At 42.4% G+C, this 14,306-nt stretch overlaps 1 protein-coding gene across 1 annotated transcript; it reads left to right on the top strand.

The window, feature by feature from the left end:
- Positions 1 to 1,505: 1,505 nt before the first annotated feature.
- Positions 1,506 to 12,750, top strand: stk17al (serine/threonine kinase 17a like). Its single transcript, XM_020632633.3, has 7 exons — positions 1,506 to 1,834; positions 5,043 to 5,255; positions 8,805 to 8,949; positions 9,720 to 9,846; positions 9,954 to 10,002; positions 10,214 to 10,393; positions 11,060 to 12,750. Exons 1-7 carry the CDS (start codon positions 1,743 to 1,745, stop codon positions 11,340 to 11,342), a joined length of 1,089 nt encoding a protein of 362 aa, XP_020488289.1. The 5' UTR covers positions 1,506 to 1,742; the 3' UTR covers positions 11,343 to 12,750.
- The last annotated feature ends 1,556 nt before the right edge of the window (positions 12,751 to 14,306 follow it).

Raw genomic sequence — 14,306 nt, 5'->3', positions numbered from 1 at the left:
ATAACAACTATATAGGGCATGTGACAAACCACTAGCAGTGTGCGTACCCATTGGCCATATAAACCAGTACCACCCCCCCCCCCCCCCCCCTTCTTTTCCTCAAGGCAGCACAAACACACAGCTACACATTTAGACACATGAAGGATTCACAAGCTGGTACAAAGCTTTTGAGGAAGGCAAATGTCCCTCTCTGTCTCATATGAGCACCCTTACGAAAGGTGTAACATGAGGCAGAAAACCACAGCTTCCACCATTAGTTCCTTTATCATCTGGGAGTGACTCTCTGTGAGGCAAGATTTGCAGTGTGTGTGTGTGTGTGTGTGTGTGTGTGTGTGTGTGTGTGTGTGTGTGTGTGCGCAGTGTGTGTTGTTTCCTCGGGGTTAGCCCAGGTCTTCGTAATCTAACAGCTCCACAATTTCACAGTTTTAGTTTCAGCAGGCCCCTAGAACTTAGGTGACACATTTCATCATTGTCACACATCCGTATTGGTGTTTATGTCCACTACAGTTTGACCTGAAAGAGGGTTTGTTATTATTATTATTTTTTTTTAAATATTAGATAACAGAAAGAGAAACTGACTCACCAAAATATTACCATCATAACATCATCATTTCACTCGCAAGCTAAGTATCATTATCTAACCCGGTGAATTGTCTAATGGGATGCTTTGAATTCCTCTTTGACAAACAGGTTCAAGGGACAGACAAACAACTCTCCCACCATAAGAAAAATAACGCTGAGCGGAAAGCTTTCATGCCCCAGAGGCAGCGTCGCATTCACTGAGCAATGTGTGAGAACAAGCCAGTCTCACCTGTAAGCACAGCCAAGCCCAGCAAGAGAACACACAACAATAATAGCACGCCTGAAACGTCTGTGAGTGACCACATGTTTGTGCATGTGTTTTGATTTTCATGTCACCGTGATGTTTCGTGTTCTGACATGTTTCTTTAAGTAGTTTATTTTGTGGTGGATGCATACATTATGGAGCCAGTCCTAATATAAGGAAGGGAAGGGTTAATCAAGTATAGAACATGTTAGATAACCATTTAGGCTAAGTGTTATTATAACTGGAGATAGAGAACATACAACACTTGGTTTACCTTAAATAGTAAGAGAGTTTTGCAATTAAAAGATTAAATATTTGAATGTCTAAAAGTGTTTAATAGCCTATATTTGTTTTATTGTTTTATTGTTTTATGTATGTGTGTGTGTGTGTGTGTGTGTGTGTGTGTGTGTGTGTGTGTGTGTGTGTGTGTGTGTGTGTGTGTGTGTTTGTGAAAATGGCAACATGCGACTTATTTAAGACACATTTAAAGATACTGTTTGTGTTTGTGTACCTCCACGGATAAACCGGTGTCACTTGAACGCAACACTTGCCAGCTGGCTTCCACCTTTGGTCCGTCCTCTTCGGTAATTTCGTTGGCCGAAACAGCTGAACGTCACTGCAGGGGGAGGTGGGGGGGCGGGTCCAGACCATACGAGGAGTTTATTGTCAGGAATGTGTAGTAGCGTTCAAACTAATTTACCTTGTCGACTCTGTCACACTCCCGCTGGCCAGCATCCGCTTGTTCGGAACGCGTTTACTGGATTATCTCCCTGCAGTTTGACACAGCTGCTGGTGGCTCTCACTGACTCTTTTTTTTTATAATGCGAGTTTTTACTTGAGTTAATTAGAAAATCGTCCCTGTTTTCCGATTGATAAAGATTTGTTCTAGTTCGAAGAATTTCCAGACACAGCAACGATGAGGAACGGAATGATGACAAAGATCCATACCAGGATAAGTGCTGACCCCTTCACGTCAAATTACGACCTGGTCGGCAAAGAACTGGGCAGGTTAGTTTTGTTTGTTGCATCAATTGTGTCATTAACAAAACGCTAAGCTGTGTACTGCCTTTTTGTATGAATGGAAAGGAATTAGTCACACTATCTTGATAATCTGTTTTAAAGCTCTTAATCATATTACAAGAGCTCTTTGCACGTGTTGATAGATAGCCCGTTGATTGAAAATGTCCGATCCCGCATTCTGTCCTCGGGCAAAGTCACAGATGGAGATGCGCTTTGGCACGCGTAAAGGTAACGCGTTATTGCGCGTATTGGATGAGCGGTTCTGGAAAAGTGAATGCTTTTTGTCATCCAACAAGAAGCAATGATCATCTGGTCGCTAAGTTTGGTGAGGTAAATTAGGACTGTTGTACTGTCCATACACTGTACTAACATGTCTTATCTCAAAGAAGTAAAATCAAGATAACGCTCTCTTCCAAAGAAAAAAACCTTTAGATCCTAGGATTTGTGACGGTGCAAATACAAACTTCTTCAAACACCATGAGCTTAACGTATTGGTTGCATTCATACGTGTATGTGTCCTAGTATTTATAGGGATGCGGTTCAATGGCAGAGTATGAAACAGGACAAATGAGAGAAAACTTTGTGACATCGCATAGTTGTGATTTTTTAGATGTTAGAACACATTTGGTGCAGAAAGCTCTGACCCGCCCTCCTGTCCAATACTGTACCAGTTCATCCAGAAAAGGCAGTTTTTAAGAATGTCATCTACTTTTAGCAATGTTATAATCAAACACATTCCAGTGGTATTCATGATGGGATTCCCTATTGTGCAATCTATAATAAAGACTCTGTATAAAAAAAAAAACAGTTGGCTTCTATAGACTGACTTAACTTGGTGTCTATTTAATTGCCAGTTCAGCCAATTGTGCATCTGTGTATACTCTGAAAATGTGCTCTCCAGCAGAGTGTTGTGGGCTAAATAGAGTATGTTGGTAGCAGCCAGACACCCCTAGCCAGGCAGGGGGGTAATGGATTGATGCTTTCTATGAGGTATAGTTCATAGAAAGCCTCTAAGCAGCCCCCCTCACAACTTAACCTTATGTCCTCCTTTCCTCCTCTTCCCAGGAGTCTAACCGAACAACATCCTGAGATCAGGCTTCATAATCGCATTAAGTGCAGGAATGTACGTAGTGTTGCATACCAGCAGATCTGGTCTGTACATGATGAGCAATGATGACCACATTAGAACTGCCTGAGTTTGATTTCTCTCCCAAATGATTCTTTCAGTTCTTTTGAAGTTTGAAGGAGCAATAAATCTTTCATCATGAAGCTTTGCATCATAAGTTGTGTTCCCCTCGATACTTCGGGCACCAAGAATGTGTTGTGGCCAACTCAACAGCAGGAAGTGGTGTGTGTCAGTTTGTCTGTGAAACAGAGCTGTGAGAGCTGTCATTTCTCATTTTACTTTAGACATGAGTCAGTGACCCGCTGAGCCAGACAAAAGCCAGACGCCACAGGAAACCAGCTTCTTAATCAAATTATCACCATCTCCAGAGCTGAAGGGAAATTGGTTTTGCATGTCACAGTGAAGTTGCATGATTGACTAGTTTCAGACAGATTCAACAGATAGGCCTTCAGCTTATATACGTTATTGTGTTTGTGGATCCGGATAGTATGTGCGAGAAAGTATTCATTAATGCTGGTCAGAATTGTTCTGCGGTTACAGAGCCAGCTGAGCGTTAAAATGGAACAAATTAAATGTGTAAAATACAACATTTAAAGCATTACATTTGATGTATCACCAAGCAGTTCTATGTATCTGCCTTCTCACTCTTCAGAGTTTTGAGTTACCTCTAACCTGTTGTCAGTTTTAGAAAGACCTCCTGTTGCGCCTTTCCGTGGCCCGCAGTAGTTCCCTGTCTCTTCTTATGCACTGTAGTTCCCAGCCCACAGTGGCTGCTCTGAACTTGCTGCTTACAGGAGGAAAAGGCTTTGACATGTTTTGCCTTTTCACTTTGAACAATGAATTGTCACTTCTCTGAGAGACTGGGAAACGGCATAAGGATAAGGCAAGGCCTCACAGCAGCTGGGTTGATAGCCAAAACAGAACACTTGGGCCAAAACAGTTGCTGTTTTTGGTCTGCAGCACAGCAGGCTTGGAGAAACGCTGTGTGGGAAAAATGACTGGCACCATGCTGACAGGACCTTTCTGACATGGTCACTTTATTTAGATTCTGCCCATGTTCACTTTTCCAAGTTGTCTGATTTTTGTCTGTATTGTGTAGCTCATTTAAACATCAACGTGTTAGTTGGATAAAGATTTGTCAGGGTGAAGTGTCCATTTTAACATACTGCTTAGGCACCAACCTGACTTTAAGAGCAGTGAACCCCTGCCTGGCCTGAACAGCAGTGGCCAGGTGGGTGGTCTTGGTCTTGGGACTGCTGGGTTAGCTGACTGGTCAGCTTTTGTACAACTGTCAAAAGGAGAACCAGGTCCTGGGCGGAGGTGTCAATACAATTCCATTTGTCCTTGTTGCTGTCAGCTGTGAAGAAAGGGAAGCGAACAAGGCCTCATTATCAGCCTGGGAGGGACGGCTGGTGATTGTGGTTGACTTGACACAGAGAGGCAATTCTGCACACTTAGGACATCCTGCCCACACCCACGGTTGACCCTAAAATGAATCAGTCATTGCCTGAAAATGAATGGTAGTAATGATGTTGCAGAATTCATTTTTAATCATGTTTTACTATAGTGACATCCAGCATCCAAGCTATGGATCCCTTTGTTTCGTCTGACCTATCCTTATCATGTCACCTGCCCACTATTAAGCAGATTGTGAAAAAACGGTCAGCCTTATCTGTCTCCTGTCAGACCCTCCTGAAGGCTGGAGGAACTGGAGGATAAAGGAGGAAACCTCTAACGAACGCCTACTGACGCCTCTTAAGATGATCCTATCAGGGGTTGATGGCAGTGGCTATATTTTTTTAAATGATGCCACTTGACCCTCTAAGCTGTTTTTAAACCTCGCCTACATCTTGCAGTGTAATCTAGGTTTCACCCTCATAGCAGTTGAAATAGTATATCTGGTAATTTTAGCCTTTCATTTGCTGCATTTAAAGTGACCTTAATTTATTCCAGTGGCCCTGTTTGCTACTTGGTTAAAGAACAGGGTCAAACCATTTTGTACTAAATGTATCTGAATCACCAGTTATTCTTTTTCCTCACTAACCATACTCTCCCCTCTTTGTTTCCCAGGGGAAAGTTTGCAGTGGTGAAAAAGTGCGTTGAGAAAGCAACAGGGCAGCAGTACGCTGCCAAGTTTCTGCGAAAGCGAAGGAAGGGCCAGGACTGCCGCATGGACATCTTGAACGAGATCGCCGTGCTTGAGTCCGCCAAGACAAACCCCTATGTGGTGGCACTGCACGAAGTCTACGAGACGAACACAGAAATCATCCTAGTTCTGGAGTGGTAAGAAAATTCATTTAGATTGTGCAGCAATAACACATAAACATCTTTCAAAGTTCCCTGAAAAAAAGGAATCACATTGAAACGAACATGTCTCAGTTTGTTTGTGTTCAAACATTCATGCCTCAATGAGCTGCCTCTAAAATGAGAAGCAGATCCACAACAGAGCTGTAACAAAGTTCGGCCGTCATTACCCTTGCCCTAATGTCAGCGGTGTTCCACCTCGTAGGCTCGGACCATACACATTGCAACAGCCCCCCCCCCCCCCCCCCTCCAGGCCTCTGTTACCCTGCCATTTCTTATCAGTGCATCATACATTGCACACAAGGTGTAACATAAGTATCCTGCCAGAAAACGCTTTATTTTGAATGGCGCCTGTGCTAATTCTTTGATGTCTTCATGTGCACCGACAGCCTTTACATATCTGTCTCACCTTTAGAAAAAGCCCTACCTGACTGATAAAGTTACTGTGTATGCTGGCTTCTGCATGTCGCTCATATCTTGTCATCTTAAAAAAAGAAGAGAAATCACACGTCTAATGGAAATGTTCGGTCTCGCTGTGGCTTGCGGCTCGTGCAGTCGTCGCCTTGACACCTCAGTTTCTTTTTGAACCGCTGCCTGGAACTGTCACTTTAAATACCAATGTGACAGAACTGCTTTATGCTCACTGTGTGAAAATTACAATGTGAAATAACAACTGAGTCAGTTAGATTCTACCGTGAGAACATACTGCTTAGTGCTCTAGACACCAGTAGACAGTGTGTTGCCTGTCAACATTCAGGTGACTTGGCTGGCAGATGAGTTGAGCTGTTCTGTCAGTGACCCACTAAATGTCATCCTGTTTGTCTGGCTCTGGTCTGTTGTGGTGTTAAACAACAAGTGTTCCCTGACTGCCCTCATGTCGTCCTCTAATTAGTATTTGGAAAGGACACTTAGCATCCTAATTACCGAGCTTGCACTCATTAAAGGAAGAGAACTTTGGGTAATTATTCATAAACCACCAGGCCCTGACCCTGCTCCTGAACTGCTTTCTGTTCAAGCAGGAAGCCATCCTCTGTCCAGTCCTCAGTAGTCATTTCCATCCTAGACGTGGAATGCCTCTGCAGAACAAAGGGCTCTTTACTCTGGGGGGGGGGGGGGTCTGCATTTGACCTCTGACTGAAGTGTGAAAGGGGAAGTAGCACCACTGTTCACCCCTGCATGCCTGCAGAGAAAACATAGCAGGAGATCAGTCGGCACTGGTCAACTGTTTCTCTTCAGCTGCCTAATGAATTTGCATTAGGGGTTAACATATGAGTAAAAAGTAGGTGTAAAATCGAGCAGGCTGAACATGCAAAGTATTCTAGTTTTCAAGAATTTTAAATGTCACACCATGGCAGCTGAAAAGCTGCATCTACAAAAAAAAGGTCTGACATCAGCTTCAAGTTTCAAGAATTGCAAACCATTTTCCATTTCCTGTGGGTTTAAATGTAAGCAGCAAACAAAGTTCCCAAAAGTAGAGCAGCACTGGTAAAGAGTGTGTTGAACACATACAGGTATAGCAGCCACAACCACATCCTTTGTAATGTCAGAGAAGCTAAAGTAAAAAGATGAATTCTTATCATCTTTGAAAGTGTATCTCCAGTGTGCGTCAGTACCTCAGAAACCCCCCCCGCATAATGACTGGTTTGAGAGATAATTACCGAGCTCTTGCACTTTTATGTGCACAGTAGCTAAAACGTTTGCAGTTTTGGATGCTTCAGGAAGATGCGTTTTACTTCCTGCTGTTCTACAACATTTATTGTAATTAGACTATACCGGAGTACAAGTGCTGTTAATACAATTCCACCACAGCCAGGATAAACCTTTGGAAAGCTGGGTGCTAACGTCAGTGAGCACCCAGCTTGGTGGTCTGCCAAAACGGCATTACTGGCTGAACCTGCTCCTTAGTATTTAACACCACAACAGAGACTTTGCCGCTGATCGGCCAAACATTTCACAGACAGTATCAGTCCCTCTGCGCAACAAAAAAAATGTTGAATTTGTTAACTGCTTTAATATAGGGAAATATTTTCCCTCTTGCCCCACTCATTCAGAGATTCAGAGACTTATTTTCAAATGGTTGTTGAGCAGCCTGGTGCTCTATTAGCACCGGGCCCAAGTTGGGAAGCCCTGCACTAAAGTAATGTGTACATTAACTCGATGTAGAGCAATGAGACCGTATTTAGACTTCAGGGAAGTATCAGATCATTCCTAAGTGCTGGGACAGAATGTGTGCAGTCTGTTGTTTTTAAACAAGATTGACTTTATCAAGATTTTAAATCCTCTCAGGCCTTCTGCTGACAGCTTAATGAAGCTATTGAAATACTTAGTTACCTCAAGCCTTTAATTGTTCAGACAGGTAAGAGGTCAAATCAATGTTAAGTTGACAGATTGTTCTTTTTCTTTTTCAAAGAGTTTACTACAGTAAACCACACTCATATGTCTTTCATTTCCTCTCCCAAATGAAAACACTAACACTAAACTTGTTTGCCTTCAGTATGAAAGTGCCGATCAATGTAAACAGAATGAGGTCAGAGTTTCACTGCAGTAACACTGGGGGGTTGTTAAGTGGGATTGAGTATGCTTGCACCAAACAGGGTAGGTGGCAGGTCAAGTATTTGGTGCTGGGAGCAAAAAAAAAAAAGAAGATTACATGGACCAATGACGGATATCCATAAAATCCCAGAAAACATAGTAGTTATTTTCACAGCTGAAGATGGTAAAGAGTGCAGAGTTGGGAGGCCAGTTATGTAACAGTCATGCCCTGGGCCTGGTCACAAAGTTTTCCTCTGAAGATAAAAACAAGTGTGCCATCCAATTCCTGCACACATGGCTCTAGTTTTTTTTCGGGGGAACTGTCAGCTTGAGGCATTGATCTGACTGATGAAGCATCCAAAGCAAATCCTCCATGTCTCCACTTCACTTAAAGTTGTTACACAAGAGCGGCAAGACCAGGCAGGAATCTGACTATTCCTTCCTCAAAAATGTGAGAAGTAACCATTGAGTCGACATACTGAATTCCATAAAAGGATCATCTTAGACATGCTGAGGCTCATGCATATAGCCACCCACTTAACACTTCTCCTCTTACTTCATGGATTCAATTCTGTTTTTCTAAGAAAATCTTTGGGCTTTGATTAGTTTAACAGTGTTTGCGCAAGTTTCTCCTGTCTAAAATAATATGTTACCCTGCAGTATATCAGGCTGTATTGCCTTATCACCTGCTGTAAGCTGATGCAACCATTCTTATCAACTGTAATTCTCCCGACAAGGGGAAGATACATGCAGAGACAGGCTACCTGAAATAATATTGAGTTAAGTTGGACCTGCATGCAATGTCGACGTGGTTGGACTTTGTGCCTCCAAGCCAAAGTACACCAAAGAGGAGACGGGTGTTGCATCTTATTTTTTAAAGTGTGGAAATGACTTTAGGCCTTTTTTTTTTTTTTTTTTTAATGTTTTACAAAAAATTGCACGAATGGGATGGGTTGTTTTGTTTTCTCAGTTTTCCTTCCTGTGCTTTCCTTCCAGTGCCGCCGGTGGCGAAATCTTCGACCAATGTGTTGCCGACAACGACGATGCCTTCACAGAGATAGATGTGATCCGTCTGGCCAAGCAGATCCTGAATGGCGTGGCCTTCCTTCATCGGAACAATGTGGTGCACCTTGATCTGAAAGTAAGTGAGCTGAAGGATAAGATGACAATATAGGGCAGTCTATTCCCTCGAGTGGCAAGCTGAGGGAGGTATGATTTCTGTTATGCAACCACAACTCATTCAGTGTGTCGCGACCCTGTTCCCACGAGGAATCACTCAGTAAAAGAACCATTACTGAACTATCATGTTTTCATTAATGGGGCCCTGAGGTGACATGCGTCGGTCAGATTTAATTTCAACCTTACTATGTAACTTGTTTCTCACTGAACATGTTGCATGACTCTTTTGAATAAAAGAAAATAGATACAAAGAATATCTATTCATATGGTGTAGCATGACTGATACTGTGTATATTTACACAGAGTGAGGATAGTATTTTTTAAGGGGTTAATCTTTTTCACTCTGAGTTGCAATTGTAGTTTAAGATGCTGTTGGCCTTGACCTGTCCTTTCCTCTTGTGTTTATCTTAGATGTACAATCTAACTGTGGCATTAGGCCAGCCTGGCAAACATACAACTGTGCAAATTCAAAGTTGCTTCACTTGAAAACTCAAACAATGCAGCCATCATCGTGGTTTGCAGGATATCCTATTTGTCTAAAGGATTCATCTGCTCAGGAGATTATCTCAGCAGCTAGATGCTGACTGACACACATGGCCCCAAATCCACTTGGGATCATTTAAATGGTCTGCTTTGACGTTATTAGACATTATATGTGATACCTCAGGACCTTGAACACTCATTAGTGATTATGTAAAATCACCCGTCTAATCTGTGTGTTCTTCCCCTCAGCCGCAGAACATTTTGCTGACCAGCGCGAGACCTTTGGGGGACATCCGTATTGTTGACTTTGGCTTGTCCAGACGCATGGATGACATCACAGAAGTCAGGGAAATCCTGGGTACACCGGAGTATGTGGGTGAGTCCTGCTCTTTGCCCTCGCATACCAAGAGTCACCTGTGTCTTCTCAATTATTTGAGTGCCATAATTATTATGGCTAATTTGGACCATGTGTTTCTGTTGCAGCACCAGAGATCCTGAACTACGAACCCATTAGCACGGCTACAGACATGTGGTAAGTTTTGCTACAGTACTGTAGTTGTGAGACTCTTTCCACTTAAGTTTAGTCTAGACATTTGACCACAAGAGCATCATACTTCCAGATAAAAATGAACTGACAAAGCAAAAGGCAGCCAACTCTAGACTTGAAGAAGAATTCTGTCGCATCAAAGATGGCAAAAATGGCTCCTCGTGATCCCCTCCCTTTTCTCCCTCTTGTCCTCCAGGAGTATTGGGGTTCTGACCTACGTCATGCTGACGGGCGAGTCTCCCTTTCAGGGTGATGACAAGCAGCAGACTTTCCTCAACATCTCCCAGGTCAACGTGGACTACTCACAGGACACATTTGAGGGAATCTCCCCACCGGCAGTTGACTTCATCAAGTCCTTGCTGATCAAAAACCCCAGGTGAGGCCAAGTACGGTAAAGATGAAGATAAGATCATAGAACTAAACATTTGCCATCAGCATTCTGAGCTGATTTACACAGAGGATGTGAGTAAGTTTCACGGAAGCACATCCTCTTACGTCTGAATGTGAGTGTGTGGTAACAAGATTTACGTCACTTAGCCGAGTAAATTCCTGTTGCAAAAGGTTGTACGCTCACAACATAAACACAACATAAAGAAAATATTATACTTTAAAGGCTAGTGTCTTTTCATTTAACATAACAACAAACATTGCTGCATCAGCTCTAAGAGTTCCATAGCTATGTAGTAAATAAATACTTGTATAGCCTTTTATTTTGTCACCACAATTAGATGATACAAAGTATCAGCTGCTTCTGTCTCACTTGCAGAGCAATGATCTCCTGTCAGTATGGTTTAGTTCGAGCAGATTAATGGTAGGAAGATTCCTCAGTGCTTGAGTAATTGGTGAGAGATGAAGGGGAAAGAATGTTGAAGGCAGAAATGGTTTTTCTGTGGTTTCTTTTAATTTAATGTTGAAATGGAATATGGCCGACATCTGTGAGAACGGATTGAAAGAATCTGATAATCCAGGCGATCCATCGGTTATGTAAACTCTTCAAAAATATTTCCACTCATCCACAGTGTTATTGTGTTTGTGTGTACAGGAAGAGAGCCACAGCAGAAGAAAGTCTCAACCACCCCTGGCTGAACTCGCTTCCTCACCCCCATTCCCACCCGCACCTCCTTGCCAGCCCCGCCTCCTCTTTGGATGAGCCGGAGATGAGCATGTCAGAGTCGGATCCCGAGAGCCCGGCCCCCTCCCCTGACCTGGACTTGATAGAATCATACCTCACGTGCCCAGGCCAGGGTGAGCTGAAGACAGGACGGGACACCTTCTCATTCAGCGAGCCCCCCTTTCCAACGCTGACTAAGGAGCTCATCTGCTGAAAGACGCTTCACAGGTGAAGAGACACTGAGCGAATTCAAACTCCATGGAGCAGAAGCTGAGAGCCAGCGAGCCTTCAGTTCTTAGATCCAACTCAGAGCCATGCTTCGTGAATGCTGTATGCCTGCTGTGGACTGCTTCTACTGCTGTGATGTCTTTGTGTAGTTTTGTACCTCTGAATTTGTGTGCTGAAGTAATACACAGAATGCACGGGGAAAAAAAAAAGTGAGAGGAATGGAGATGCAGTGGGAGAGAGCACACAAGGACTTTATTGCAGAACTGCTCTGCTGCCTTAAAAGTGACAGAACTGAACTGGGCTCAGCATAACACTGTGGCTCATTCACCACTGCAAACACACACACACAAGTTTCTCCTTTTTTTTTTTTTACTCAATTAGCCTTCAAAACTGACTCAGAGGAGAGACAGTCTCCAGCTTTCTTGGGAAATGACTTCATTCAATGTGTGTGCTCCTCACAAGTGATGCTTCAGCTGACCCAGACATACCTCCTGCGATGAGTTAAGTTGAAGTAAATAAAGAGTTTTGACGGATGCTTGTACTTAATTAATGCAAAGGGCAGCATCCCGACGCTGCAGCCACAAGTGAACTGTTCCACTGTTTTGTGTTTATTTATGTTTGTTATATCACTTCAGCTCCTTAAATATACAAAGCCACATAAATGCTTGTTTTAGATGTAAATGGTAGCATTCTTATTTAACGGACAATCTTAAGCACTTTTTTTTACTTTGTTATTGGACTTCCACCTAAATGTAAGAAACCAAAGGCACAGTCAGACACAGTATATTGTACATAATCACCATTTTCCAACACAAACTGTTTCGGTCACATTATCTTTTTTTTTTTTTTTTTTTTCACAAAGTGCCACTTTGCAAACTCACTTCTGTGTTAATAGTAAAGTTAGTCACCAATTTTTTTTTTTTATTTGCTTTTGCAAAAGTTGCACAATTTTCGTTTTGTACTTAAATGCGAGGTTGCCACACGTCTTTTGCGCTTGTCAAATGTTGTGAAAACATCGAAAAGAGAGAATGAAGGTTACATTTTGTGATTGGAAAAGAAGAACGATGACATAATCAACTGAAGAGCCAAGATGTGTAAAATAGAATTTATGATGTTTGCCTTCAGATGCTTGGGAGCAAAGAAATTATTAATTTCCTGTAAAGAACTGAAATGTGTTTTGTGAGTTTGTATTAAGGTTAATCTGAAAAGTAAGTAGACTATTATTATTTTTTTTACCTGTGTTGAATGTAACACCATTAAATTGTCTTACTTTGTACATTAACTTTTACTTGTTCCTGTTATTTTTTGCTCATGATTTTCAGGCAGGTTTGCACTTGTCCTTGTGGACATTCTGTGATAATTAATAAATGATGATGATGGCATACATTATCAAACTGTTGTCCTAATGTGTGTTTGTTTTTTAAACGGCAGTATCAATGACATTAAATACTGCTATAAATTCTTTCTTTGAAAGCAGTTAGCTTAGTTTTCTGCTGCCTAATCTTAAATAAGGACATAAGCCTGTCAGAGCCTGAGAAATGTTACTCTAGATTTGGGCATACTGATTAAACCAAATCCAGGCTTTTTTATCAACATGTCCCAGTCAGTTAATTTTTTGGCCATGCTTATGTTTTGGCTGTGTACGACCTTCCCAATACTCCCCATGTCCTCAGTTTCCTATACTGCTAATGATAAAGACCCATACCTTCCCGTATGTCTGTGGGTAGTGTGTTAATAGTTCACCTGTGTGTGAAGTCAGGAGAAGAACTCAAACACAAACAGTTTCCTGAAGTTTGAACTGGATCACATGTGTAGCATCTGCTTTTCCTCTCAGCGTGTCTATTTAGAGAAACAAAGTATCATAAAGAAAATGAAAGTCTTCTCTTGGGTAAGTCTCCCATAAATATCCAGCAGCATCTGAACAGGAAATGCCAGTATCCTGTGAAGAGGAATACAGAAGAATGTTTTTCACTGTAGTAAAGTTTCATTCTCTTTCTGTATATACCCCATGCACACACTTTGTGCCTTTTTATTGTGTCAGGTTGAACAATCTCTCTGCCTGCCAATGTCCTGAATGCTTGCTTTAATGTGCTCTTCCTCCTATGGTCGGCACTGAGCCAGTCCAGCTCTGCTGCAGCCAATAAACAGAAAGGGGGGCTCCCTGCAGGGTCCTGCTCTGATGGCTCTTGGCCGGACCGTCCACTTCCCCTAAAGAAATCCTGCTGTTGCATGGAGGCGAGGAATGTCAGAAATGTTCATAGCTGGTAGCCTTCCTTTTTCTAACCTTGTCCCTTATGCTCTACTTCCCTCCTGGCCTCCTAGGGGTTTGTTTTCTCAGTGGGAGGTGGTATTGTTTCCATACTACATAGCACTTGTACATACCCCCCATAAACGTAAACATACGCAGTTATTGAAGTGGTTGATTAAATGGCTGTTCCTCAGAAGGACTCTCTGGATCAGGAGATGTTACTCTGATATTTATGGTGACCATTAAAGGATGATTAAAGACAGATGTGGAGGAGTTTATGCTGTCTCCTGACTGCTGAGTGCCCTCCAAATCTGGCTTTGTACAATCAGAGCACTTGGGTCCCAGAGATCCAAATAAATACAAGGAGTGGATAAAAAGTTTAAAGAAACATCCAGATAACCTGCTTCCATCAGTCTTTCTGGACTGAATCCAATGTCCTGTTTAACGTTTTTTTTAATTACCAGACAACGAAAGGCTTTTTTTCTTACATAATCCATTTTTACTTTGAGAGTCTTTACAGTAAGGGCAGTCCAAGCAGATAACACTGACATACATGTGATATACACAGCTGCTTTGCCCGAAGATGTTTTTGCTGAAGGCACGCAGCAGGCTTTTCATCTCATGCTAACCAGCCACACATCCTGAAGTCAGGTCTGTCAGCACCTCCAGCCATAACACATTGATCCCCTGAGGTACGTGAAA

The sequence above is a fragment of the Labrus bergylta genome, chromosome 16, assembly GCF_963930695.1.
Source record: "Labrus bergylta chromosome 16, fLabBer1.1, whole genome shotgun sequence".
Lineage (NCBI taxonomy): Eukaryota > Metazoa > Chordata > Actinopteri > Labriformes > Labridae > Labrus > Labrus bergylta.
Note: the sequence above shows the minus strand (reverse complement) of the source record. Positions and strands in the feature narration are given on the sequence as shown.

Bases quoted from the DNA above. Each gene is read 5' to 3' on its own strand.
- stk17al (XM_020632633.3), top strand. From the start codon at position 1,743: ATGAGGAACGGAATGATGACAAAGATCCATACCAGGATAAGTGCTGAC. The intron at 5,256-8,804 runs GTAAGAAAATTC...CTTTCCTTCCAG, and splicing joins ATCATCCTAGTTCTGGAGTG to TGCCGCCGGTGGCGAAATCT. The intron at 10,394-11,059 runs GTGAGGCCAAGT...TTGTGTGTACAG, and splicing joins TTGCTGATCAAAAACCCCAG to GAAGAGAGCCACAGCAGAAG.